Source organism: Hyperolius riggenbachi, chromosome 11 (assembly GCF_040937935.1).
Source record: "Hyperolius riggenbachi isolate aHypRig1 chromosome 11, aHypRig1.pri, whole genome shotgun sequence".
NCBI lineage: Eukaryota > Metazoa > Chordata > Amphibia > Anura > Hyperoliidae > Hyperolius > Hyperolius riggenbachi.
Window position 1 is genome coordinate 40,271,161 of NC_090656.1, and position 26,072 is coordinate 40,297,232.

The 26,072-nt window shown below is 45.7% G+C and overlaps 1 protein-coding gene across 4 annotated transcripts in view; it reads left to right on the forward strand.

The window, feature by feature from the left end:
* SLC7A10 (solute carrier family 7 member 10) overlaps nucleotides 1–26,072 on the forward strand; it is a 336,986-nt gene that overhangs the window by 252,573 nt on the left and 58,341 nt on the right. For all 4 annotated transcript variants that reach the window (XM_068260586.1, XM_068260587.1, XM_068260588.1 and 1 more), the window contains one exon: nucleotides 13,405–13,609. In XM_068260586.1, the coding sequence (XP_068116687.1) occupies nucleotides 13,405–13,609 (205 nt within the window). The remainder of the gene's footprint in view (nucleotides 1–13,404; nucleotides 13,610–26,072) is intronic.

The window sequence follows — 26,072 nt, forward strand, 5'->3', positions numbered from 1 at the left end:
AATAATTATGCACACCCCACTTTGCAGTTATTGATTTGTAAAAAATGTTTGGAATCATGTATGATTTTCGTTCCACTTCTCACGTGTACACCACTCTGTATTGGTCTTTCACGTGGAATTCCAATTAAATTGAATTATGTTTGTGGCAGTAATAGGACAAAATGTGGAAAACTTCAAGGGGGCCGAATACTTTTGCAAGCCACTGTACAGTGACTAGCACACAAATAACTATGCTGTGCCTGTGTTCCTTTTTTTCTTTCTCTGCCTGAAAGAGTTAAATATCAGGTATGTTCCCAAGGCATCACTGCTGAATATATGCAAATTAACCATTGTACCCTTAGAAGCTAAATCTTGTAATGTATAAGACATTCATAATTATGGGATCATATCTTGATTATTGGTTATTTTGAATTAGAGTCTTGGATCTATATAGTGATGGTGTAACATAAGTGAACCATGGAGATAGAACAGGGACGCGTTCTCTGGAGTCTCAGTAGTAGTAGTTGATGCCCCCATTCTCCAGAGGTTCTGTTCCTTGGGAAATCTGTATAAACAAGATCTTAACATTTACACCATTACAGGATCACTTCACACTAAGGTAGCATAAATTTAAGATATGATTAATATTTTTATATATATAATATTGGGTATAATAAAAGACCAAAGGGAAATTGTCTGATATAGTTTAATTATAATTTTTTTTAAACTCAACATTTATGATGTATCTATTTCAAGCTATGTCATTTACTAAAGGTATTTCTGTTCAAATTTCAACATAACTTTTGTACAGGTTATTTTATATTATTTGTTTAAACAAAGAATGTTATTATGTATTAAGTATATCTCTGTTTTTTTTATATACATGATTTGTCAATAGCATATTTGTTAAAAATTTGAAATTCCAATAAAAAATATTGAAAACTAGATATCAGGTATGTAAGTGGCTGACTCAGTCCTGACTCAGACAGGAAGTGACTACAGTGTGACCCTCACTGATAAGAAATTCCAACTATAAAACACTTTCCTAGCAGAAAATGGCTTCTGAGAGCAGGAAAGATATCAAAAGGGTCATTAGTTCATAGATTTTAGCTCTGGCATACTTCAATGAATGTGTCATTGAGCAAAAACAATCAAACAGTTAAGACTTAAAAAGTAGATTTGAATATAAAATAAAATGGTGGAATATCTTAAAATAGTAATTTTTAAGAGAAGGAAGATAGATACAATTGTTTATTTAATTTGTTTATTTTTGCCTCGGGTGTCCTTTAAAAGGAAATAAATATGGCAGCCTCCATATCCCTCTCATTTTAGTTATCCTTCAGGGAAGATTCACGTAAACAACAGCAGCCAGCAGCTCCTCACATACCGTAAGAGAAGCCAAATCAATCAAGCGCTATCATTCAAACTCCAATTTGGCTTTGCTTATTAATGTTATAGAAGCATGCCCTTTAAATTGTAAAAAGACTAATGTTGTTATTGGTAATCAGAAAACTTTGAGATGATAATGTTGTTATTGGTGAGAGGTTGGGTTTCCTGTAAGGACTTTCTGGCCGTGTCTCCTGGACCTGGCTGACTTTCCTCTCGCACAAGTGTTATGTCTGTCTGCCTTTCTGCATGCCAAGCAAGGAGCACTCGCAGAGTAAGGAGAGGGGGCGCAGCTTGTGGAAGTGGTTGCCTGGGGAAGGGAAACGGCGCTTAACGTGGCAGGGGTGTCAGACTTCTGCTGGATAATACAAAAGTTGTGCCCTGTCCCGATGGGATTTCCCCACAGCCAGTGCGTGCCAGAGACATTGTGACAAACTCTCATTGTCCCTGCGTGTCATGCTGGCCTTTCTGTGATGTTCCGGCAGCAGAATGTGCTGTTCTGGGGGTCCCCCCTTCTGCAGGGCCCTTGTTTTAAGTCTATCTAGTGTTGCTTCTGCTAGGCTACATGGCTGACACTCAATCAGAGGAAGTCGGCCAGTCTAAACGCTTCCTTTAAAATGCAAAGCAGCCCCGGGGCCTGAATGCGGCCCACACTGATCACAGATATCATCAGACATGCAAGTCACATCGGGAATGCCCCCTGGGCCTCTCTGTCCCAACCCCAGGCACTTTTTGAAGCAGCATTGCTGAAGCGTGTGTTAGTGGGAGTATCGATGGAGATGATCATTCGTGATCCTCTTATGGAAAAATCTGACCTCCGTACAGCGGTTGTGCCGTGTCACTTAGCTAAATCGTGATGGATCCCTAAATGACAGGTGACAAACAAGCTAATTGTTCTTCATTGAGAGAAACGCTAACCTTTGCCCTCTCCCCCTTACCAGACGATCACCAACAACAAAGATTGCCCATCTATAAGTATCTTTAAAGTGGATCCGAGATAAACTTTTACTCATTGCATAATTGTGTTCCTTTCACATAGTTTATAGGGCATTCCACAAGCCAAATACTTTTTTTTGTTTTAATGCTCTAATTCCCTATAAACTGAACAAGCCTTGCCCACAGCTTTTCATAGTGCCTTGGCACTGTAGCAAGAGCTTATGGGAGCTCAGTGTGGGCAGGAGGAGGAGGAGGTTACTAGCCAGAGAGTTCAGAGGCAGAGGGGAGGAGGGAGGAGCGGGGAGTGAATTTACACACAGGCAAGCTGATAGCATCTCCAGCCCTGTGACAATGTGACAAACAGAACATGACTGCCCTTATTGTATCACAGGAATAAATAAACATAAAATGTTGAAGCTTTTTGCAGTTAGGTTTGCTGTGTTAACTATCTAAACTTTAGATAAATATATATAGACAAGTTACTTATTATAGTTAGTTTTTCATCTCGGATCCGCTTTAAGACTGGCATACACCTTCAATTTTGATTGGCCAATCACTGACCAACTTTACCTCCTCCCCATAGTATAAGGGTCATTTTAAATACTGTGAGAAAACGGTGTAGGTTAAAATTGATGGACAATGTATTTTTTACAGTCAAAATATATAAGCTTTCATAATACAGGTGGTAAGATTGTCCAATCATTGGTAAATCACAATTTAATGTGTGTACCAGGCTTTTTTTGTCCACTCTAGGTACTAAAGCATGCTATCCACTTTCAATTCTGATTAGCCAATCACTGACCATTTTTACAATCCCCATATAGAATGAGAGTTTACCTGTGAGAAAACGCGGAAAAGCCGCCGCGTGTGCTCAGAACAAGGCGGCTGATTCCGCGTTCAACGCGGTGGTTTGCAAGCGTGGGCCTACATCTAATAGTATGGCCGAACGCGGAGAAACCGCTGCATGCTTTGATAGCGGTGCGGCTGGTTCCACGTCCAGCGCGGCGGGTGTTTCACAACACATGTCTGGTGTGGCTGGGACTGATAGTCCACACAGGTTCAGAAGGACGTACGCGCGCGCTCAGAGGCAGAACTTTTATGACAGCCAGAAGCGTGTCAGCTGACCAAGCCGGTCAGCTGACGTTGCAACCAGTTCTCATTGGTCCAGCACTGGGGGAGGCGCTGGATAGCGCTGTACTATATATACTGGGTGCTGATCATTCACTGGTTGTCTGCCGTTGCGATCACTTCGTGGTAGCACTCAGACCTTTTGTCAGAATCTGTATTACCATTCTATTATTCAGACTAGTTCCAGGGTGTTGATGATCAAGGACCTCACACCCAAGCCTAGGAATCTGTATTACCATTCTGTTATTATTCAGACTAGTTCCAGGGTGTTGATGATCAAGGACCTTACACCTAAGTCTAGGAACTTGTATTACCATTCTGTTATTATTTAGACTAGTTCCAGGGTGTTGATGATCAAGGACCTCACACCTAAGTCTAGGGACTTGTATTACCATTCTGTTATTATTCAGACTAGTTCCAGGGTGTTGATGATCAAGGACCTCACACCTAAGTCTAGGGACTTGTGTTACCATTCTGTTATATATATATATATATATATATATATATATGAATATATATATATATATATATATATATATATATATATATATATATATATATATCAGACTAGTTCCAGGGTGTTGATTATCACGGAGCTTACACCCAAGACTAGGCATTGTTTGATATCTGTTATGACTTATTGCTTTCTTGACTACTCCTCTGTCCTCTGATTCGGTACCTCGCATTTCTGATATTCCGTTGCCAGACCCTGCTTGCCTTGGATACCGAATCAGCCTTCTATCTTTGTACTTTATCTGTCCGTGTGTTACCGACCAGGCGTGTCCGACCTCGAGAGCTATCTCTCCCCTTAAGAGATAGTCTCCTGATCAGATAGTGACATCCACCTTCAGGTGTCACTCACTCTCTGGCCCTTCCTGTCTCCAGCCTGACTCCACCCCTTGGAGAGTCTCAGGCTGCTGGAAGGTTCCTGTGCTCTCAGAGCAGTGTTTCTTTACTGCCTAATATCACCTGCCCAGCAGGTGCATTACTCAAAGTACTACTGTTGCACCAAACACTCATATTACTCAGGTATCCAGAGGTTAGTGATACAGCTGATTATCAGTGATACTGCAGATCATCAATAATCAGGTATATATCTGCATTTTTGGTGATACTGCAAATCACCAATAATCAAATTCTCTCTGTGTTACACCGATCGTTACATTACCTGCTCAATCCCTTTATAGTATTCAAAACCTGTTGACCATCACACTATATAGAGGTGGTAAAATATTGGTCAGTCATTGGCCAATCAAAATTGGATTTGTGTACTAGGCTTATCTATCTATAAGCTTTTTGATTAGCTGAATCCAAGTATTTTCCCCTTTATATGAGTACCAGCCCCCCGGTCACTGGCTGCTTCCTGTGGCGCAGACCTTCAGAGCAGACTGGCTCAGTGGTGTGTCTATGCCCCACCCCCTTGCAATGTGAAACGAGTTATGTAAACCAAGCAGCAGCCCTGACCAGTGGTATTATCTCACGCAACTCAATAGCTCTAGGTCTGATGAGCAAATATTATAAATAGGATTTTTAGCCACGTAAGTTGGACTTGTAAAGCCTGTAAAATGTAACAGGGATACAGAGGCACCAGAAGAATAAAAATGTCTTAAAAAGTTTAACATTTGTGGAGGCAGGGGCAAATCCAGGATTTTCAAGGGGGGGATTCCTGATAGGTCTCTTTTGGCAAGCCGCACACTACCGCGCATGCGTTTGCCCACAAAATCCACATGATGCACAGCATTTCTCCACAAAATACACACAATGCACAGTGTTTCCCTACAAAATACACATGATGCAGTAGTGTTTCGCCAAAATATATATAATGTGGCAGTGATTAAGTAGCCAGATAACCCCCCTTTATTATGGATGACAAAATTACCCCACCCCTCTTTAGTATGACCAGATGACCCCCATTTATCACACAGGTAGCCAGATGAGGCCCCCTAGTTAGTATAAGTAACCACATGATCCCCATTTATAGTATATAGCCAGATGACTCCCCGTTCAGTACATTCCCCCTTGTATTTCGCAAGATCCCCCTTGTATATATAGCCAGTGTATATAGTCAGATCCCCTGTATATATAGCCAGAGATCCCCCCCTGTATATACCCATATACCCACTGTATGTAGCCAGATGCCTCCCCCTGCATATAGCCAGTGTATATAGCCAGATCCCCCTGCATACAGCCAGTGTATATAGCCAGATCCCCCTGCATATAGCCAGTGTGTATAGCCAGATCCACCTGCATATAGCCAGTGTGTATAGACAGATCCCCTTGCATATAGCCAGTGTGTATAGCCAGATTCCCCTGCATATAGCCAGTGTATATAGCCAGATCCCCCTGCATATAGCCAGTGTATATAGCCAGATACCCCTGCATATAGCCAGTGTATATAGCCAGATCCCCCTGCATATAGCCAGTGTATATAGTCAGATCCCCCTGCATATAGCCAGTGTATATAGTCAGATCCCCCCTGTATATATAGCTGGCTTCCAAATATCCCCCCCAGCCCTGCCTCTCAGTGAGCCCTGGCTGCACTTGCCTTTTCCAGACTCCAGCTCATCCAGCAGCAGTACTTCTCTCTCCATGGATGCATACTCTGATGTCCAATGGCCTTCAGGAAGGGGAGCGTGGCTGCTGCGGCTGGATGGCGTGGTGACGTCACGTTAGAGCCAGGATGAAAGGTAGCCAACTAGCCATGGAGACCTGGGACGCCATGACCGCCGCCGAGAAAGGTAATGTATCTCTGCGCCGCCCCCTTAGTACCCCCGCTCTCATACCGCCAGTCAGAGAGACCCTCCCCCAGGGGCGTAACTAGAAATCACTGGGTCCCCCTGCGAAAATGAGGATGGGGCCCTCCCCATAGGCACCAAATAATCGTAATGGGGCAGCGTTTCACTATAAAATAATCCTAATGCAGCAATGTTTCACTAGAAAATAATCCTAATGCAGCAATGTTTCACTAGAAAATAATCCTAATGCAGCAATGTTTCACCAGAAATGAATAGTAAATTGGGCAGCATTTCACCATAAAATGATCGTAAAGTGGGCAGCATTTCAGCATAAAATAATCGTAAAGTGTGCAGCATTTACCTATAAAATAATCGTAAAGTGGGCAGCATTTCACCATAAAATAATCATAAGTGGGCAGCAGTCACCAGAAAAAAACCGTAATGTGGGCAGCAGTCATCAGAAAATAATCGTAATGTGGGCAGCAGCCATCAGAAAATAATCGTAATGTGGGCAACAGCCAGCAGTCATCAGAAAATTATTGTAATGTGGGCAGGAGTCACCAGAAAATAATCGTAAAGTGGGCAGCAGTCATCAGAAAATCACAATGTGGGCAGCAGTCACTAGAAAATCGCAATGTGGGCAGCAGTCACCAGAAAATCGTAATGTAGGCATCAGACACCAGAAAATCGCAATGTGGGCAGCAGTTTCCAGAAAATCGCAATGTGGGCAGCAGCCGCCAGCCAGCAGTCATCAGAAAATAATCGTAAAGTGGGCAGCAGTCACCAGAAAATCGTAATGTGGGCAGCAGGCACCAGAAAATCGCAATGTGGGCAGCAGTCACCAGAAAATCGTAATGTGGGCAGCAGACACCAGAAAATCGCAATGTTGGCAGCAGTTACCAGAAAATTGCAATGTGGGCCGCAGTCACCAGAAAATTGCAATGTGGGCAGCAGTCACAAGAAAATCGCAATGTGGGCAGCATTCACCAGAAAATCGCAATGTGGGCAGCAGACACCTGAAAATCGCAATGTGGGCAGCAGACACCTGAAAATCGTAATGTGGGCAGCAGACACCTGAAAATCGTAATGTGGGCAGCAGACACCTGAAAATCATAATGTGGGCAGCAGACACCTGAAAATCGCAATGTGGGCAGCAGTGACCAGAAAATCGTAATGTGCGCAGCAGACACCTGAAAATCGCAATGTGGGCAGCAGACACCTGAAAATCGTAATGTGGGCAGCAGACACCTGAAAATCGTAATGTGGGCAGCAGACACCTGAAAATCATAATGTGGGCAGCAGACACCTGAAAATCGTAATGTGGGCAGCAGACACCTGAAAATCGCAATGAGGGCAGCAGACACCTGAAAATCGTAATGTGGGCAGCAGACACCTGAAAATCGTAATGTGGGCAGCAGACACCTGAAAATCGTAATGTGGGCAGCAGACACCTGAAAATCGTAATGTGGGCAGCAGACACCTGAAAATCATAATGTGGGCAGCAGACAGACACCTGAAAATCACAATGTGGGCAGCAGTGACCAGAAAATCGTAATGTGGGCAGCAGACTCCTGAAAATCGTAATGTGGGCAGCAGACACCTGAAAATCGCAATGTGGGCAGCAGACACCTGAAAATCGTAATGTGGGCAGCAGACACCTGAAAATCGTAATGTGGGCAGCAGACACCTGAAAATCGCAATGTGGGCAGCAGACACCTGAAAATCGTAATGTGGGCAGCAGACACCTGAAAATCACAATGTGGGCAGCAGTGACCAGAAAATCGTAATGTGGGCAGCAGACACCTGAAAATCGTAATGTGGGCAGCAGACACCTGAAAATCATAATGTGGGCAGCAGACACCTGAAAATCACAATGTGGGCAGCAGTGACCAGAAAATCGTAATGTGGGCAGCAGACTCCTGAAAATCGTAATGTGGGCAGCAGACACCTGAAAATCGCAATGTGGGCAGCAGACACCCGAAAATCGTAATGTGGGCAGCAGACACCTGAAAATCGTAATGTGGGCAGCAGACACCTGAAAATCGCAATGTGGGCAGCAGACACCTGAAGATCGCAATGTGGGCAGCAGACACCTGAAAATCGTAATGTGGGCAGCAGACACCTGAAAATTGTAATGTGGGCAGCAGACACCTGAAAATCGTAATGTGGGCAGCAGACACCTGAAAATCGTAATGTGGGCAGCAGACACCTGAAAATCATAATGTGGGCAGCAGACACCTGTAAATCGCAATGTGGGCAGCAGTGACCAGAAAATCGTAATGTGGGCAGCAGACACCTGAAAATCGTAATGTGGGCAGCAGACACCTGAAAATCGTAATGTGGGCAGCAGACACCTGAAAATCGTAATGTGGGCAGCAGACACCTGAAAATTGTAATGTGGGCAGCAGACACCTGAAAATCATAATGTGGGCAGCAGACACCTGAAAATCACTATGTGGGCAGCAGTGACCAGAAAATCGTAATGTGGGCAGCAGACACCTGAAAATCGTAATGTGGGCAGCAGACACCTGAAAATCGCAATGTGGGCAGCAGACACCTGAAAATCGTAATGTGGGCAGCAGACACCTGAAAATCGTAATGTGGGCAGCAGACACCTGAAAATCGCAATGTGGGCAGCAGACACCTGAAAATCGTAATGTGGGCAGCAGACACCTGAAAATCGTAATGTGGGCAGCAGACACCTGAAAATCGTAATGTGGGCACCAGACACCTGAAAATCATAATGTGGGCAGCAGACACCTGAAAATCACAATGTGGGCAGCAGACACTAGAGAAAAAAATGCACCTGTGAAAAAAAAACAATTCACTTACCTGGCAGAAGTCTTCTCCTCTCCTGGCATCTGGCTCGCAGCTCCCCGAGGATCCTCCAGCAGCACATCTCCCGCGTTGACAGGCAGAGTGCAGGGCTACAGCAAGATGGCTCCCGAAGCCCTGTACTGGAGACATGAATAGTCTCCAGAGCAGGGCTTCGGCAGCCATCTTGCCGTAGCCCTGCTCTGCCTCCGGGAGACTGCGGGGCTGCGGGGAAGAAGTTGTACACCTGGCTGGGGGGTCCCGCAATCGGGAGGGCGACAGCGCTCCCCCCACACACACGGCTGGCGGGCCCCAGGCCCCCCTGCTGCGCACACACAAGAGCAGGCGGCAGCTGCACTATAACATTCAGTGGCTGCTGCTGCTCAGATTCCGGATGCACTTCCGGTCTAGGTGCAAGGGGGTGGTTCCAGACAGGTCTGTAGTTGGGCCATGGGCCTTTATCTCTTTCCTGCTCTCAGAAGCCATTTTCTGCTAGGAAAGTGTTTTATAGCTGGAATTCTTATCAGTGAGGGTCACACTTAGTCACTTCCTGTCTGAGTCAGGACTGAGTCAGCCACTTACATACGTAATATTTAACTCTTTCAGGCAGAGAAAGAAAAAAAAAAGGAATACAGCATAGATATTTGTGTACTAGGCAGTGGCACTGCACATACCCATGTCGATCTCATCATGTCACATGTCACCTCAGGTATCCTTTAAAGCCTGTACAGAATCCAAAAATACCTTTTTTGGATTGAAAAAAATATGAATACCATAGTGCTTAAAATAGCAATCTATCTACAAAAATGGAACAACCAGGTGGATTCATCAAAATGCGGTAAACCTACCAAGCACAAGCAGCAGAGGATGAATTAGCACATGCACACTACATGTGGTCCTGTCAGCTTAGTGTGCGCTCTTTAGTTCTGGCCGATCCTTCTAAATGCTGCGCGATAGTGACATAGCGCAAACGCAATACTTCTCTAGCGCAGCCGCTACTACGTTGCACAGATCCTTAAATGAGATAAGCATCCTCAAAAGTGTAAGCAGTATAGACCTCTTAACAAGCAACTCACAAAAATCAAAAATACCTCCAAAGTATCTACATTGTTGTTTTTTAGCCAACACCATTAGGCTAATTAAATTAATCAAATGTGCTTAACCGCTTGAGGACCACAGGCTTACACCCCCTAGAGACCAGGCGATTTTTTACAATTCAGTGCTCTGCAGCTTTAAAAGCTCGCTGCAGAGCCATACAACCAAAAAACGCAAATGAATCTTCCCCCCTTTACATGCCACCAGTGTGACACGGCAGGGAACGATCACACATGCACGCGCGTTCCCTGCAAATCCCCGCCCACCACTCTTGACGTCTTTCGGCATTAAGCAGTCCTGGGGTTGCCACCTTCCTGACTCCTATTGGCATTAGGTAGCAGGAGAAAGGGTTAACCCTCAGGATATCACATACTTTCTGCAGAGTATAATTATGCCTTGTTATCATTCAATTCTGTCCTGCTGGACGTTTTGGCACGACTTTCAGGGAGCTGAGGTAAGCCGCAGCCCCATTATTAAACTTCTCAGGAAAGGAATGTCACACACTATTCATATCTGGTATTAATGTGATCCATATTCTTTAGGGATTGTGAATTTGCTACTATTATTTGTGTACAATTAACGTGGTTTGATTTATAGAAATGTCACATATTTAGGATTTAAGATTTCTTCCCAAATAAGATAACAGCACAGGCTCCAGCCCAGGGGTAGGCCCTGAGTTCCGTCCTCAAGAGCTGGGTCCTATATAAGCAAAGAACTGAGATCTGATAACAGTCTTCCCTTTTTTGTAACATCGCTGGCCTCCATTTTGACTGAACTTTTGAAACAACGGAACCCTCTATTTTGCTTGGATTTCCACACAAAATACATCTTTCTCCCAAAATATCTAAGTATTCATTTTCTTTGTTTTTGAGCTTTTATTTTACCTGTAGCTACCTTCTCTATAATTGTTACTTTTAATAACTTTCTGTATATATTATTTATATTGCATTTACAATAAAAGAGGAACTTCAGACTAAACAAACATACTGTCATTAAGTTATATTAGTTATATTAATTAAAATAGATATAATAATGTGTGTGTCTTACCCACCCTGTTTTAAAAGGCAAATGTTTGTGATTTCAAGGAGGCAGCCATCTTTTTGGTTGAAAGGAGGTGACAGGGAGCATGAGACACAGTTCCAACTGTCCTGTGTCCTGATCACCCCTCCCAGCTGTGCTGGGAGGGCTTCAAATCTCAAATTCAAAATAAAAAAAAACAAATTTGCACTAAAACAGCAGAAGGAGAACAACAACATGAGAAATACCATCATGCTGTGCACAGCGTCAGTTTTCTTCTGTGCAGCTAAAAATGAAGCTTGGGTTAGAAAAACAAAGTTCTGATGCTGTGAAACTGTTAAAGAAACACCAAGCCTTTTCAGTGCTGCGGAGTAGATTTTTAGTCTGGAGGTTCACTTTAAGGTCATTTTTTCAGATGCATATGGTTTGAGCATCATATACCAAAACCAACAAAAGCAATGACCTCAAAATAACCGCACCAGAACAGAAGTTATCAAATACAATAATACATCCTTTATTTGAAATTACAGACATTAAAAACTATTAAAACATGATGGGGGAATATATAAACCCACAATATCGGAGAACTGGCGGACATATAAAGTGCTAATAAAGAATATAATCATTCTCAAACAATCTGTGCATGGCACTAGGAGTGCATAATGCTATTGTAACACATACAATGACATCAAATATATGCATGTGCAATAGATGTCCCAAGTCAACGCATGAGACCAGTAGAAGTAGAAAAAAAGGAATATAGAAAATGGGGTAACATGAAAGAGGGAAGCAACCCCCTGAACTATGAAAATGTGTAATAGAGAACGGCCAAAGGCCAATCAGATAATGACCACATAGGAATGTGCACAAGGAAAATAAGTGAATGAGAATGATAAAAGAGGCAGAACCAAGTGCTGAAATAGTGAATGGTGATGGATAAGATCCTACCAGTGTAATGTCTCCACGGGTCCCCACCGCCGCTATCGCGATTCGCCACCTATAGTGTGGCTTTTTCGAAGCAGCGCAGCACTTTTTTTTTTATTTTATTTTTTTTAAAGCATGTAGCTAGCTTCGTGCTAGCTACATGCTTCCCCCCTCCCTTTGCTATCCCTCCCACCCCCCCCCCCCCGGTCGCCGCCGGCACTTTTACCCTGCAGGGAATCCCGTTCTGAACGGGATTCCCTGTATGGGCTTCCCCATCGCCATGGCGACGATCATGATGACGTCATCGATGTCGTGACGTCAGCGGGTGTTCCGATCCACCCCTCAGCGATGCCTGGCACTGATTGGCCAGGGGTCTGGGGGGGGGGGCAGCGGATAGCGGCAAATCGGCACGTAGCGTCGCGATCGTTATGCACACACAGCTAGCAAAGTGCTAGCTGCGTGTAGCAAAAAAAAAAAATTATCTAAATCGGCCCAGCAGGGCCTGAGCGGCACCCTCCGGCGGCTTACTCCATGTCACACATGGGGTTACCGCCAAGGAGGTTAAAAACTGGATAAGCATGCGGATAACAGCTAAGTTAATGGAGAGAGACCTCCCAGGCAGCAGCAGTGAGAGCAGAGCAAACAAGGCATCCCAGAATACCCAGGCTGTGTTTTTTAACCCCTTGGGTACCTGTTTTTAGATATATTTCACATCAGAAAGCCTGCATGTGTAACATTTCTTGAAGTTATTCTAAGCTGTGGCAATTAAATAGATTGTTTAGAAAGACTAATATACAGATTCAGTGCAGATTCATGGCAAACAGAGCCAGTTTAAAAAAAAAGTGCACATCTAAAGGGATGCTGGGGCTGCCTCTTCTATTGTAACGCTCTGGAGGAGAAAATGTAACAACTCAGGCAGCTTCTCGTGTTTCCGCCAGCCTAGTTCAGGAAAATACCACAGTGCTATCGCAACTAAGAAAGGTCATCTTTACTTCACACCTCAGTTTGTGTCCCTCTATGCGGGAGATGGCCCCTTCTTTTTTTTGTTAACCTTAGAACCATAGTTACCCAGTGACCAACACTTTAAGGTTTGTGAAGCCTGGCTTGCAAAGTGTAAAGCAGTTTTAATTTCTCAAACAAGAATCAATGAATGAAATTTAAATCCTCGGCATCCACAAAAATACTGAGAAACCATGCTAGGACTTATTTTCAGGGAAACAGCGTACCAGATCAGAAAATGTTGAGTGGAAATGCATACTTAGTGTCCTACGTTCAGAAGCCTGTGACAGTTAGAAGCAGATTAGTTTCCTGTTTCCTGTTGGAGACTTTGTAGTTATTATAAACGAAGCCAGCTCATACTGTTGTAACACATTATCTCTTTCTCTTTCAGGTAATATTATTGGATCGGGTATCTTCATTTCCCCAAAGGGCGTCCTGGAACACAGCGGGTCTGTGGGTCTAGCGCTAATTATCTGGGTCCTCGGAGGCGGAGTCTCTGCCCTGGGCTCCATGTGCTACGCAGAACTCGGAGTCGCGATTCCTAAATCAGGAGGTGACTACTCGTATGTCACAGAGATTTTTGGTGGGTTAACCGGGTAAGTAATAGAGAGAATATTATTATTCTCCGCATTCATGTTAAACTTGCAGGTCTGGGCAGCTCCTCCTATGATTTGATTGAGACATTAGACAGGGTGCAGCAAGATGCTGCTAAAGATACTGTGTCAGGCTTTATTGCTGTTTGTGCTCAAGCATTGGCAACTCTCCCGTTTCTTGTCAGACAGATACTAGTGATGGAAGGGAAATAAAAATTCTATTAACCCAGGAAGTAAAATTGATCTGATCTAAGGCTGCAGCTGCTAATTCTTTTGCTGGAGGCTGCTTTGATAGGCTGATTTAAAGTCAGTGGATATTTGCATATTGGCAGATTGTTTTCTTGTCCCTGGCTGAGACCGTTCGCTGCTCTACGCATTATGTAAATTTAGATTTTGTCTGCAGACTGACTTCAGGGTAACATTAGGAGAGTAGGAGAGAAAAGTTCTCCATGGACAAGGGGCTCTTCCCCACCTCTGGTGCCCCAGGAGGAGGTGGAGGCGACGACTCCCTGGGGGGGGGGGGGGGGGGTCATGGTGGCATCCGGGAGTCCCCTTTAAGAAGGGGACCCTCAGATGCCCGCCCCCCTCCCTCCCAGGAGAAATGAGTATAGGGGTACAAAGTACCCCTTTCCCATTTCCGCAAAGGGTTAAAGGAAAAAAAACACGACAAAAAAAGTATTTATTATTCTAAATTAACCATAAATACTTACCTGTACCTTTAAAAAAAGTTCCCACGCCAATATCCTCGGAAATGTCCCACGCCAATATCCTCTAATCTTGCGATCTTCATTAACTTGATTGAAGATCTCCGCCGCCCCCGACGACACCCCCGCGCAGCTACACTAATTAGTATAGCTGAGAATGCGTCCTCCCCGTCTCCCTCACCTGTCACCCTCACCTAGCCTGGTACCTTGTTTTAATATTAACACCTAAATGGGCATTGTTAATTAGCATAATAAAGGCTAATAATGTACTAACTAAGCTTGTTTTAAATTTGGCCTGTATTGATTATTGCAATTTCTGGATATCCAGGATAAAAATCCAACGTGTAAACAGGGGCGTACCTGGGTAATATAGAGCCTATAGCAAACACTGAGATTCCTCCAGCAGAGCCTCTTTCCCCTCTAATAACAAGATGGGCCTTTCACAGCCCCATAACTCTAGAAAGGGTTTGTTTCTGGTGTGTTTGGGAGAGTGAGTTATATCTGGCATAATTTGTAGCTGTTGTTTTGAGAAACAATATCATTTCCATTCATAACCTATTAAATTGTTATTGGCGTCCATAAAAGATCATTTATATAGGCTACAATTTTCCCATTTTCAAGGTTGGGGTACAAAACCAATCTATCTATCTATTACTGGTACTGTGGACAAGAGTCTCTGTATTGTTGGGAAGTTAGATGTTGCTGGCCTTGGTGCTGGAGTGACAAACACTGGAAGCATTTACTCACTAATGACTCCAGTGTTCTCCCCAGAATTTTTTTCCAGCCGGGTGGCATGAAATAGTAGCCGGGTGGGATGGAAAAGTAGCCGGGTGGGGCGAGTTGAAAATGCAGGGCAACTGTGCTTACAGCATACGAGGAGGTGAGGAGGTGAGCCGATGAAAGCCGGGTGGTCACAAAATCTAGCCGGGTGGAGCACCCGGCTAAAAGGGCCTGGGGAGAACACTGGACTCATTAGCATCCTCTGTAAAGTGTACCTGAGACGCTGGAAAAAAATTATACATACCTGGGACTTCCTCCAGCCTCCTTCAGGCTGATCGCTCCCTCGCCGTCTTCCCATGCCTTTGAATCCTCTGCTAGGCAGCCCTGTAAGTCGTCTCCAGAAGGCGCAGGTGCAGTTGGGCAGCGCATGCTCTCCTGTCACCCTCCCATGGCCAGGAGCGTTCTGCGCCTAATCGCTCCTGGTGACTGGTGCATGATGAATCGCATGTTCGTGACTGGGCCGTGCATGTGCAGTACACCCTGTCTATCGGAGTTACTGGGCCGCCTAGCAGAAGATCCAGGTGGCGTGGGAAGACAGCCTGAAGGGGGCTGGAGGAACAGCCAGGTTTGTATAATTTTTTTTTTTTGGGGGGGGGGGGGGGGGCATCTCAGGTTTCTTTTAAATATGTAGAAGAAGCTTATTATGGGGCGTTGATCATTGACCTAGCGAGCGCTATATGGAAGGTTGATAATAGAACCAAGATTTGGGTTCAGTTACAAAGCGGGGATTTCGGGAACATAAACATACAAGGATTGCCTAGCAGCAGCAGCCCTACTAAGTATGAGCCCACCTCCAGTTCATAATACAATAGTCTCCAATACCTTAAAAACCTAGACACTTCTCAGTTCTATCAACCCACACTCTGATGTTCAGAAGATCTTTATGACACTCCCCATCACCACCCTACCAGCTTGCATAGAAAACCTCCACCTAGATAACTGGCTACTGGCAGATATAACCACAATTAATGACTTGTTCAACCCCTCTGGTTTTACAATGTTCCCGACATATGCAGGACCAGCTCTAGATTTTTTGCCGCCTGAGGAAAACTTGAGTATGCGGCTCCCCATTCAGAATGATCGCTCGCATAGCAGAGGAAAGGGGGTGTGCAACTGTTTGCCGAAGGGGTCCCGATTTCTCTCCTCCCTGCCCTAGGGTCCCCCTCCGGTGCTCTCCTCCCCCTCCATGCAGAACAGCGGCGGCAAGGCACTTGTTATGACCACATCTCCTTTGATGTGCCTGCAGCTACCAGGTCTCCCTGTGATCTGCCCTCCAAAGCCATTGCTCGTCGTCTACTTCCTGCAGCCGAAACAGGAAGCAGTGGCTACGGAGGGTAGATCACAACTCCTGAAGGCTGCAGGCACATCAAAGGGGAGACCCGCCAGCGGCTGGACGTCACGTAAGTGCCTTCCTGCTGCTGTTCTGCATGGAGGGGAGCACCGGAGGGGGACCGGGGGGAGGGGGTTAGGATGGATGCCGCCCTGACACTGATGCTGTCTGAGGAAGTGGCATCACCTGGCGTCATGGGTGGCCAGGGGCTGGACATGTGGCATCCTACCTAATAAAATACAAGTGTCCCAATATGGTCCCGTGTTCCTCTCCCTCTTCTAAAACCAGCTTGCAGTCTGGCAGTTCTATCTCCACATATTTCTGCAGTCTGGCTTGTAGAATTTTGAGCATTATCTTGCTAGAACGTGAGGTTAGGGCAATTGTCCGATAATTTGAGCACTCTTTGGCATTGCCTTTTTTGGGATTGAAATGTAAACTGAACTTTTCCAGGCCAGCGGATGGCGAATTGCAAACAGCACTCTGACAGCATTCTCATGCAAGCTTTTCAGAAGTTCCACTGGAATTCCATCACTTACTGTTTTTAGCAAGACCTTCTAATGCCTATTTGACTTCACTCATCAGTATAAGTACTGATGTCTATTAGGCCGGTTTCACACTGCATATTAGCGGTGCGGTCCAGGGACCACACCGCCCCTCCAAAAACAGGCCTTCGGGAATTACTGCATTAATACACAGTAATCTGAAGCTGGTAGCAGGCCATACAGGGAGTGAGGCTTTCTAGCGACCACTTCCTGTGGCTGAATCGGTGACGCGAAAGTGTATTGACAAAAACTTGCAGGCACGCACGCCGCCATAGACTTACAAGACTTCCGGTCCGCTGCACGTCACCGCAGGAGCCACACAGTAACGTAGGTATGTGCTTGCGTTAGATAGGGTACTTTTGGCACAGCGAACTACAGGCAATGTGAACTACCCCATAGAATTACATTGCCCTAGTGGTAGGCTGCAATGAAATGCCGCACCACACCAGTGTGAAAGAGTCCTTAGTCTCTGTCCTGCTTCATTACGTATTCTAAGACCAAACTTGCCTGTTATTCCACTTGTTTTTTGCTGTCAGCTTTAGCATTCCAATCACCTATGATGTATGTAATATCTTTCTTGTGTGGTGTATCCAGAAGCAATTGAAAATCATAAAACTGTTCTACTTCCTTCTCATCAGCTTCAGTTGTTGGAGGGGATCACTCTAATGTTGAATGGCTTGCCTTGCAATCTAAGAGATATAATGTTTTCATTGGATTGTAACCAAGGACTGATGTTGACACCAGGGGCATAGTTAGAAATACTTGGCCCCATAGCAATTTTTTCTCTTGGGCTCCCTACCACTAGCGGGTCCTCCCAGGGGGGTTAAGTTGGGGGCCCTGAAGGAGGAGGGGAGGAGAGGAGGGTGCCACTCGGGAGGAGGGGCGAGGAGGGTGCCAGTGGGTGGCAGGAAGGTGCCAATGGTTGGGGAGGAGGGGAGAGGAGGGTACTACTGCGTGGGAGGAGAGTGACACGGGGTGGGGAGAATGGAAGAGGAGGGTACCGTTAGGTGGCAGGAAGGTGCCACTGGTTAGGGAGGAAGGTGCCGCTGGGTGGGGAGGAGGGGAGAGGAGGGTGCAACTGGGAGAGGAGAAGGGTGCTACTGGGTGGGGAGGAGGGTGCTAGTGGGTGGCAGGAAGGTGCCACTGGTTGGGGAGGAGGGTGCCATTGGGTGGGGAGGAAGGGAGAGGAAGGTGCAACTGTGTGCGTGTGGGGGGGGGGTGCTACTGGGTGGGGGGAGTCGAGGGTGCTACTGCCCCGACCCCTGCTACCTAACACTGGCCCAAACTACGACTGACCCCCACTGCCTAACACTCTCCCCCTGACCCCCGCTGCCTAACACTAGCCCCCCTGCCTTAGTGTGTACAAGCCGCGATTAGCAGCAATTTATAGGGGCGCCATATTTTAACTTCCTTGTCGCTCATCGCAGCTTGTACTATTGCTGCCTATTCTGTCTCCATGTTTAACTTTAGGCCAGTTTCACACTGCTAACTGGCGGTATTAGAGCGTTGCAGTGCACCGCTAAAAATAGCCATCGGGGGATTACCATGGCAATGCATAGTAATCCCCCTTCTGGCAGGAAGTGAAGCTCTCTAGCGCTCACTTCCTGTGGCCAAAATTGAATTGCGTGGAAGAGTATTGAAAAAAATACACTTCCTCACATGCGTTGCACAACGCCATAATGTTTTAAAGAAAAGCTGCGGCGCCATAGACTTACATGACTTCCGGTATGACATACCGGTATGAAATGCCCCATAGACTTTCATTGTTATGACAATAAGGTCATAACCTGGCCTCTCATATTCACGGGAACCTAATTTACCTCTCCCCCCACCCATGCCAAATCGCAATCTGCAGAAAGTGCAGCGCTTTGTCCATTGACGCAGCTCTGTTCCCAGCGCAGGCGCAGAACACTCCAGCCCATGTGTGAGTGATTGACAGCGGCGCACGCGGTGGTGTTTTTCAACTATTCTGCCAAACCACATCAGCACATTCACACCCTTCAGCTCATAACATGAAGAGGTTAAAAGGAAATAAATATGGCAGGCTCCAGATCCTTCTCACTTCAGTTGTCCTTTAAGGCTTGAATCTCTGGGAGTCTGCTTGTACATGACATTACCATTAGAAAGGCTGGCTTGAGAGTAATGAAGTGAAGTATTCAGCAGAGGTTTTTTAAGTGGAAATCCCACTGGTGTCGCAGAATTTTCCTAGAGGCCTCATTTTAGTAGGAACTAGCAGAGGCACTTGAGGCCCACTGGTAATTGTTTAAGAGTGATATGGCCGATAGCTGTATTTTTATCACACTAAAGATACATACACACGTCCAACAAAGTGCACGACCAACACCAAAACATTACCGACCTCACACCATGACATGACTGACACCATGACATGACTGACACCAAGACATGACTGACACCATGACATTACTGGCACCACCACATGAATGACACCAGGACATAGCCAACAACACAACATTACCGACACCGTGACATGACTGACACCATGACATGACTGACACCATGACATGACCAACACCACGACATAACCGACACCGTGACATGACCGACACCACGACATGACCGACACGAGGACATGACCAATTTTGTCTGCCCTGTTTTGAAGAAGGGGACCCTTGATGGCCCCGAAACAATTGTTAACGTAAGTGTTGACATGTAATCGGAGAATAAAACTTTTTACTCACTGAGAAGCTGGAGTGCTAACCAAAATCTTTTCTACCATTGGACTGCTTATTGGATGTGGCTTGACATCTGTGGTTATGCACCCGAATACAACGGAAAGGTGTGCCTCTCCCCACCATTTACTTTGCATGACCAATTTCGGGACATGCTCGACACTATGACATGACCGACACCACGACATGATCGACACCGCATCATGACCACCACAGCAACATGACCGACACCACGACATGACCAAACCGTTTACACTAATTGTATTTTCCACACACCGACCAACTGAATAACCAACCCATTTATATATTGTGTGTGCAAGTGAAACAATGGGCTGCATGACATTCAAAACTAGTGCGTCATTCAAACGATATTTTACACATGTGGCCAACTGTACAATATCAGCCCAACAGTCCTGTGAGTTCATCCACTGTATGGATCAGGCACGCCCCCTGATATCAGTTACTTGTCTAGTCGTTTGCACATGCATAATTGTTGTCCGCCAGACCAAAATTAGGCGACAAGCAAGTGGTTTGGTTGAGCTTGTGTACAAGCTTTAAGCATAGCTCCCAACTGTCCCTCTTTCGGAGGGACAGTCCCTCTTTGGGAGCCCTGTCCCTCTGTCCCTTTTTCCTCTTCATTTTTCCTTCTTTCAGGACTCTGTCCCTCTTTCTATGTAAATATATATATATTTATCTACTAAAAAATGTGTTTTATTGACTCTAAACTGTATTCCCATCCTTTAAATTGATATATTACTAATATTAAAATGTTAATATGAAGGAAAATGAACCAGGATAGAAAGGGCCAGTGTGGTTTGAATTATAAAACAACATATTTTTCTTATGAAATCCTCATGGGATGCGTGGCAGGGGCGTGATCAGGGGTGTGGTAGGGGCATGGCTTAAGTGTCCCTCTTTCTCATCTGAAAAAGTTGGGAGGTATGGCTTAAATGCCAAAGCCTTTGTATTTGACTTTGTGAACTGAATAGATCTAGGCTAAATTTCTAGATAGGTTTTGTTAGCTAGTTTCCTGACTTGAAGAAGAGAAGAGAAGACAGACTGTGAACATCCTGAGGCTGAGGCTCTGCCTTACATTTTCAGGCTTACAGACAGAATAGCTGGAATCCTTTATAGATATTGCCCCTGGGTGAGAAGGTATCTGTATGGGTGGCTTCTGGCTGAGGCTCCATAAAAACGGAAAATTGTATACTAACCTATCGGTAATTTTCCTTTCCTGATGCATCCATGGCAGCACACTGGGTAGTGGTCCCGCCCCCCTACCCCATAGGACCAGTAAATATTTAAATAGAGAATAGAGGAGGTGCTCGCTGTCTTTGTAACTATGATCCTCACCGAATAGTTGGGTGGGATCCGTGTGCTGCCATGGATGCATCAGGAAAGGAAAATTACCGATAAGTTAGTATACAATTTTCCGTTTTCCTTATGCCTCCATGGCAGCACACTGGGATCTAACTAGCTATAAAAATAAGGGAGGGAGACAACGTTTTGTTGCTGAAAAAAAGTAAACAGAAATGTATTCCATGTTTGACATAGAGGAGGCGATTACTGCTCGCCCAAACTCAAGCGAAGTTGAGGAGGAAACATCAACTTTATAATGAGAAATAAAGGTATTAATAGAAGTCCAGTTTGCCGCCTGGCAATTTTTTGAAGCAGACACATTAGAATAGGCCGCCCAAGATGAGGAAATACTCCTAGATGAGTGCGCCCCTATGCTTTCGGGAGGCTACAGACTGATAGCTCGGTAGCCACCCTGGATTGCTTTTACGAGCCAGGAGGCGATCGTCCTAGAAGAGGCTGCTTGGCCCTTCCTATAACCAGCTGGGACGACAAACAAATGATCAGTCTTTCGGATACCCTCCGTAGCTGAAATGTAGGCCTTGAGCACTCTAGAAACGTCTAGACAGTGTAATGTTGTGTCGTCTTGGCCTTGAAATACCAGAAGAGACCACTCCTGGTTGATGTGGTAAGTCTTGGCGACTTTCGGTAAGAAACTGTCCACCGGTCTTAATTGTACCCTATCGTGATAGAACGATAGATACGGTTCTCTGTAGGATAACGCTTGGAGTTCCGACACTCTACGAGCTGACGTTATTGCCACCAGAAATGATGTTTTCAATGTCAGATTCCATAATGAGGTTTTCTCCAATGGTTCAAATGGGTCTCCCGAGAGATAGTCAAGGACCAGGGGTAAGTCCCATTTGGGAAAGACCGCCTTTCTGGGGGGTTTCAGCTTCATTACCGCCAACAGAGATTGTTTAACAAATGGGTGGAATGCCCAACGGTAGTCTGTCAAGGCGGACAATGCCGAAATCTGGACCTTCAGTGCATTATACCCGAGACCTTTTACTAGACCAGACTGTAGGAAGGCCAAAACTTGAGAAGGTTGAGGATGTGTTGGATCAAAGGCCGATGTTTTTGCGAAGTCCACAAATTTGTTCCAGATTCGGTAATAAGAAGAATTTGTTGAGGGTTTTCTCGCTTGCAGTAGGGTACTGATTACTTCCGCCGAATAACCTAATCTTTCCAGCTTCCCCCTCTCAACTTCCATCCCGCTAAGTTTAAACGAGCCGGATTTGGGTGCAAGATTGGTCCCTGTGACAAGAGATCCCTGCTGAGAGGAAGGACAAGCGGTTTCTGTGTTGCAAGCTGCAAAAGAAGTGGGTACCATGGACGTCGTGGCCAATCCGGGATTACCGCTATCAGTGTTACTGACTCCTGCTGCAGTCTCTTCAGTAAGTTGTAAACTAAAGGAACCGGCGGAAACGCATAACCTATTGTAAAGTTCCACGGTGTTGTCAGGGCATCCACTGCTTCCGCATTCCAGTAGGGGAATCTCGAAAAGAATCTCCTGCATTTGGTGTTGAGTTCTGATGCCATGAGGTCCACCTCTGGATACCCCCATTTCTGACATATCAAGTTGAATGCAGACTGGTTCAGACACCACTCGTTGTTGTCTAAATTCTTGCGGCTGAGGAAATCCGCCTGAGTATTCAATACTCCCGGAATGTGAACCGCTCTCAACGAAGGAAGATTTTCCTCTGCAAAGACAAAGATCTGATCTGCTATACACATTAATGAGCGGCTGCGAGTACCCCCCTGGCGTTGGATGTATGAAAATGCTGTCGTGTTGTCTATTTTCAAAAGACAGTTCTTGTTGGAGATCCTGTGCAGAAAGTGCTGGAGAGCAAAAAGGACTGCTCTCAACTAGTGGGCATTCGAAGTCTCCCCCAAAGTCTGGCGATCCCAGCGCCCTTGGGCTACTAGATCCTCGCAAACAGCTCCCCAGCCTTGTTTGCTGGCATCGGTAGTTATGACAATCGGCTGTTCCGGGGTCAGTTGTATATGACCCTGAATCTTGTCCTCCTGTAGCCACCACTGCAGGCTGGTCTTCATTGATTTGGATATCTGAATTGATTGAGTCATGTTTTCTTTGTCCCACTGACTGAGAAATCCTCCTTGAAATCCCCGCATGTGGTATTGGGCCCAGGGATGCATAGGTATGGTCGACGTCAGTGTACCCAGTAGTCTTAGACAGTCTCTGGCCGAAGTAGAGGATCTCAACATCATGTTGATAACTCTTTCCTGAATCTTCTGCGCTGGAAATGAGATGGAGTTGGAGTGAGTCTGAAAGCGAGCTCCTAGGAAGATAAGGTCCTGGGTTTGTTGTAGCTGACTTTTCTCCCAGCTGATGATCCAGCCAAATCTGATCAACGTATGAAGAAGGAGATCCCTTTGCTGAAGAAGACGTTGTTGATTGTCTGCTAACAGTAGGATATCGTCTAAATAATGATATAGACGCAGTCCCTGAATCCTCAGAAGAGCTACTATGGAGACTAAAACTTTCGTAAAGGTCCTCGGTGCTGTTGAGATGCCAAAAGTTAGGCACACGAACTGAAAGTGCTTGTCTCCTAGAGCGAACCTGAGGTATTTTTGCATATCTTCCTGGATGGGAATGTGCAGGTACGCATCCTGTAAGTCGACTGATAGCATCCAGTCTTCGGCCACTATTGCTTTGCAGACGGACTGCAGCGACTCCATCTTGAAGGTTTCCACTACGATGTAGTGATTCAGTCTCTTTAAATCTAACACTGGCCGCCATTTTCCTGTTTTTTTTCCTGACCAGAAAAAGGGGGGAATAGAACCCCTGGCCTCTTTGTTCTAAAGATACCGGTAACACGGCCCGTTTGCCGACCAACTCTTCCACATAAGAGAATAAGATGTCCGCCTTCTCCCTTGATTGAGCAATTTTTGTCGGAATGAAACTGTAACTGGGTGTCCTTCTGAAAGACCAAGAATGACCTGCCGATACTGTTCTTTGCACCCAATGAGATTTTATTTCTGCCTTCCAAACCGGACTGAAGAGTTTGAGTCTGGCACCGACAGTAATTTCTTGGGCTGACGAAACGTCAAAAAGACTTTTTCTGAGTGGACGTGGATTCTGCAGACTTTTTCTTGGTAAGTTTATTCAAAGAACCTTGAGTGCTCCTCCAATTTCTCTTATAGTTTTTACCTGGTCAATAGGATCTGGCATTCTTGTATCTATTTTGCGCCTGAGAAGATGGAGGGTTTTGTCTGGACTGTCGTCTATCCTGCGGGATGAGGTCGGTCTTCCCGCCCGTAACTCTGTTTATTGCAGTGTCCATTTTGTCTCCAAACAGTGACTTGCCGTCGTATGGTATCTTGCACCATGACTGTCTGGAATTTGGGTCTGCAGACCAGGATTTCAGCCATAAGGCCCGTTTTGCCATGCTGGCTCTGGACGAACATCTCAGAACGTCTAAGGCCGCCTCTCCAACGAAATCTGCGGATAGTTTCAGGTCCTCCAAAGCCGATACAATATCATCAGTATCGACGCCCGCCTTTAATGCAGATTCAATGTTTTCCGTCCATGTCTTGATTGCCTTCCCAACTGAGGCTAGAGATATGGCCGGTCTGCAGGCACCACCTTCCGCCAAGTAGGCTTTCCTTAGGTCCATGTCTGTTTTTCTATTCAGTACGTCTCTGAACGATAGTGCATCCTCAAGGGGCAAGGTCATGTGCTTGGCTAGACGTATTACTGACGCATCCACTATTGGAGCGTTGTCAATAGATTTAACATCTGCTTCTTTGAGGGGTATAATTTCTGTAGCCTGTTTGCGAGTGGAGGCTTCTTCTCCAACTTTAGCCACTCCTCTTTGAAGACTTCATCAATTTCAGCCATGTAGGGAAAAGTGTTTTTGCGTTCGCATACTGGCTTATAATATCATTTCTTTTGCTTGGTTTTTGGATCCAGAATCTCCGTCTCTTCCTCTGACTCCCACTCAATCGCTTCTCTGACCGACTTTACAAATGGTTGTACTAGAGAGAAATCAAAACCAGTCTCCAGGGTCTCAAAGCTACCTTCTTCGCCAGCAGACGAGGTCTGTGGTTGAGTTGTCCCGTGGGTAGACGGAAGAGATGATATGTAAGAGTTCATTGAATTCTGCACAGCCTTTTTAATCAGCTCTGAAACATCTACGGATGATTGCTCTGGATCGGTCGGCATCTCTGAGAAACAATTTGCGCAGACAAGTTTCCCCTCCATAACCGTATCTCCGCAGGCCCAGCATCCTCCATGGTGTGAAGCATCCTGAGGAGAAGGATTCCTCCTAGGAGATCTGGCCTTCCTCTCGGAGGTATGGTGCCTAGAAGAGTGGTCCCGACGTGGAGAACGACTCCTTGAGCGTCGATGATCCGACCGGGATGTGTGATGTCTTGAAGATGATCTGTTTTTAGATGACTTCTTCTTCTTGGCTCGTCTTCTTGAGCTGAAAAATAGTCATATTATGACCATTAGCCGGTTGCACTCCCATAGATCCTGTAACACTTACCTGAACAGCCACCTACCTATCAGTATGTCGCAGGTCTTCTCGGGGCGCATAGGAGTACATAGTAGAGGCTGGCAAAAAAAAGTTGTCAGCTGAGGGAAGAGAGAAAAAAGGAAGTTCAGTGGGAAAGGAAAATATAACATAGTTTGAGAAAAAACCTTTTATACACACAGAGATATGTATATGTATAGCCAGTACCTGAATTGCGGTAGGAAGGGAGAAAAGAGCACAGTAGTGCACTCTCAGTCGACCATCCACGGCTATAGGTTGTGCGGGGACGCAGGCAGACCGTCTAGCGGCGAAAACGCTGCATCCATAGCCTTAAATAGGCTATTTCCGCATGCATGCGGAAACCGGAAGCGGAAGTACGCGTCATGCGTACTACACTGGGGCGCGCTGCTCTCCGCCAATCCACTGCGAGTAGTTACTCGCACCTCTGACAGAGCGCGCCCCGGACAGCCAAGGCCCCGCCTCCTACCCAGACTGCTTTCCAATAGTGGAGAGATAGCTGGAACGCACGCCGAACGAGCAGGAAGCGGGGAACAGCGGG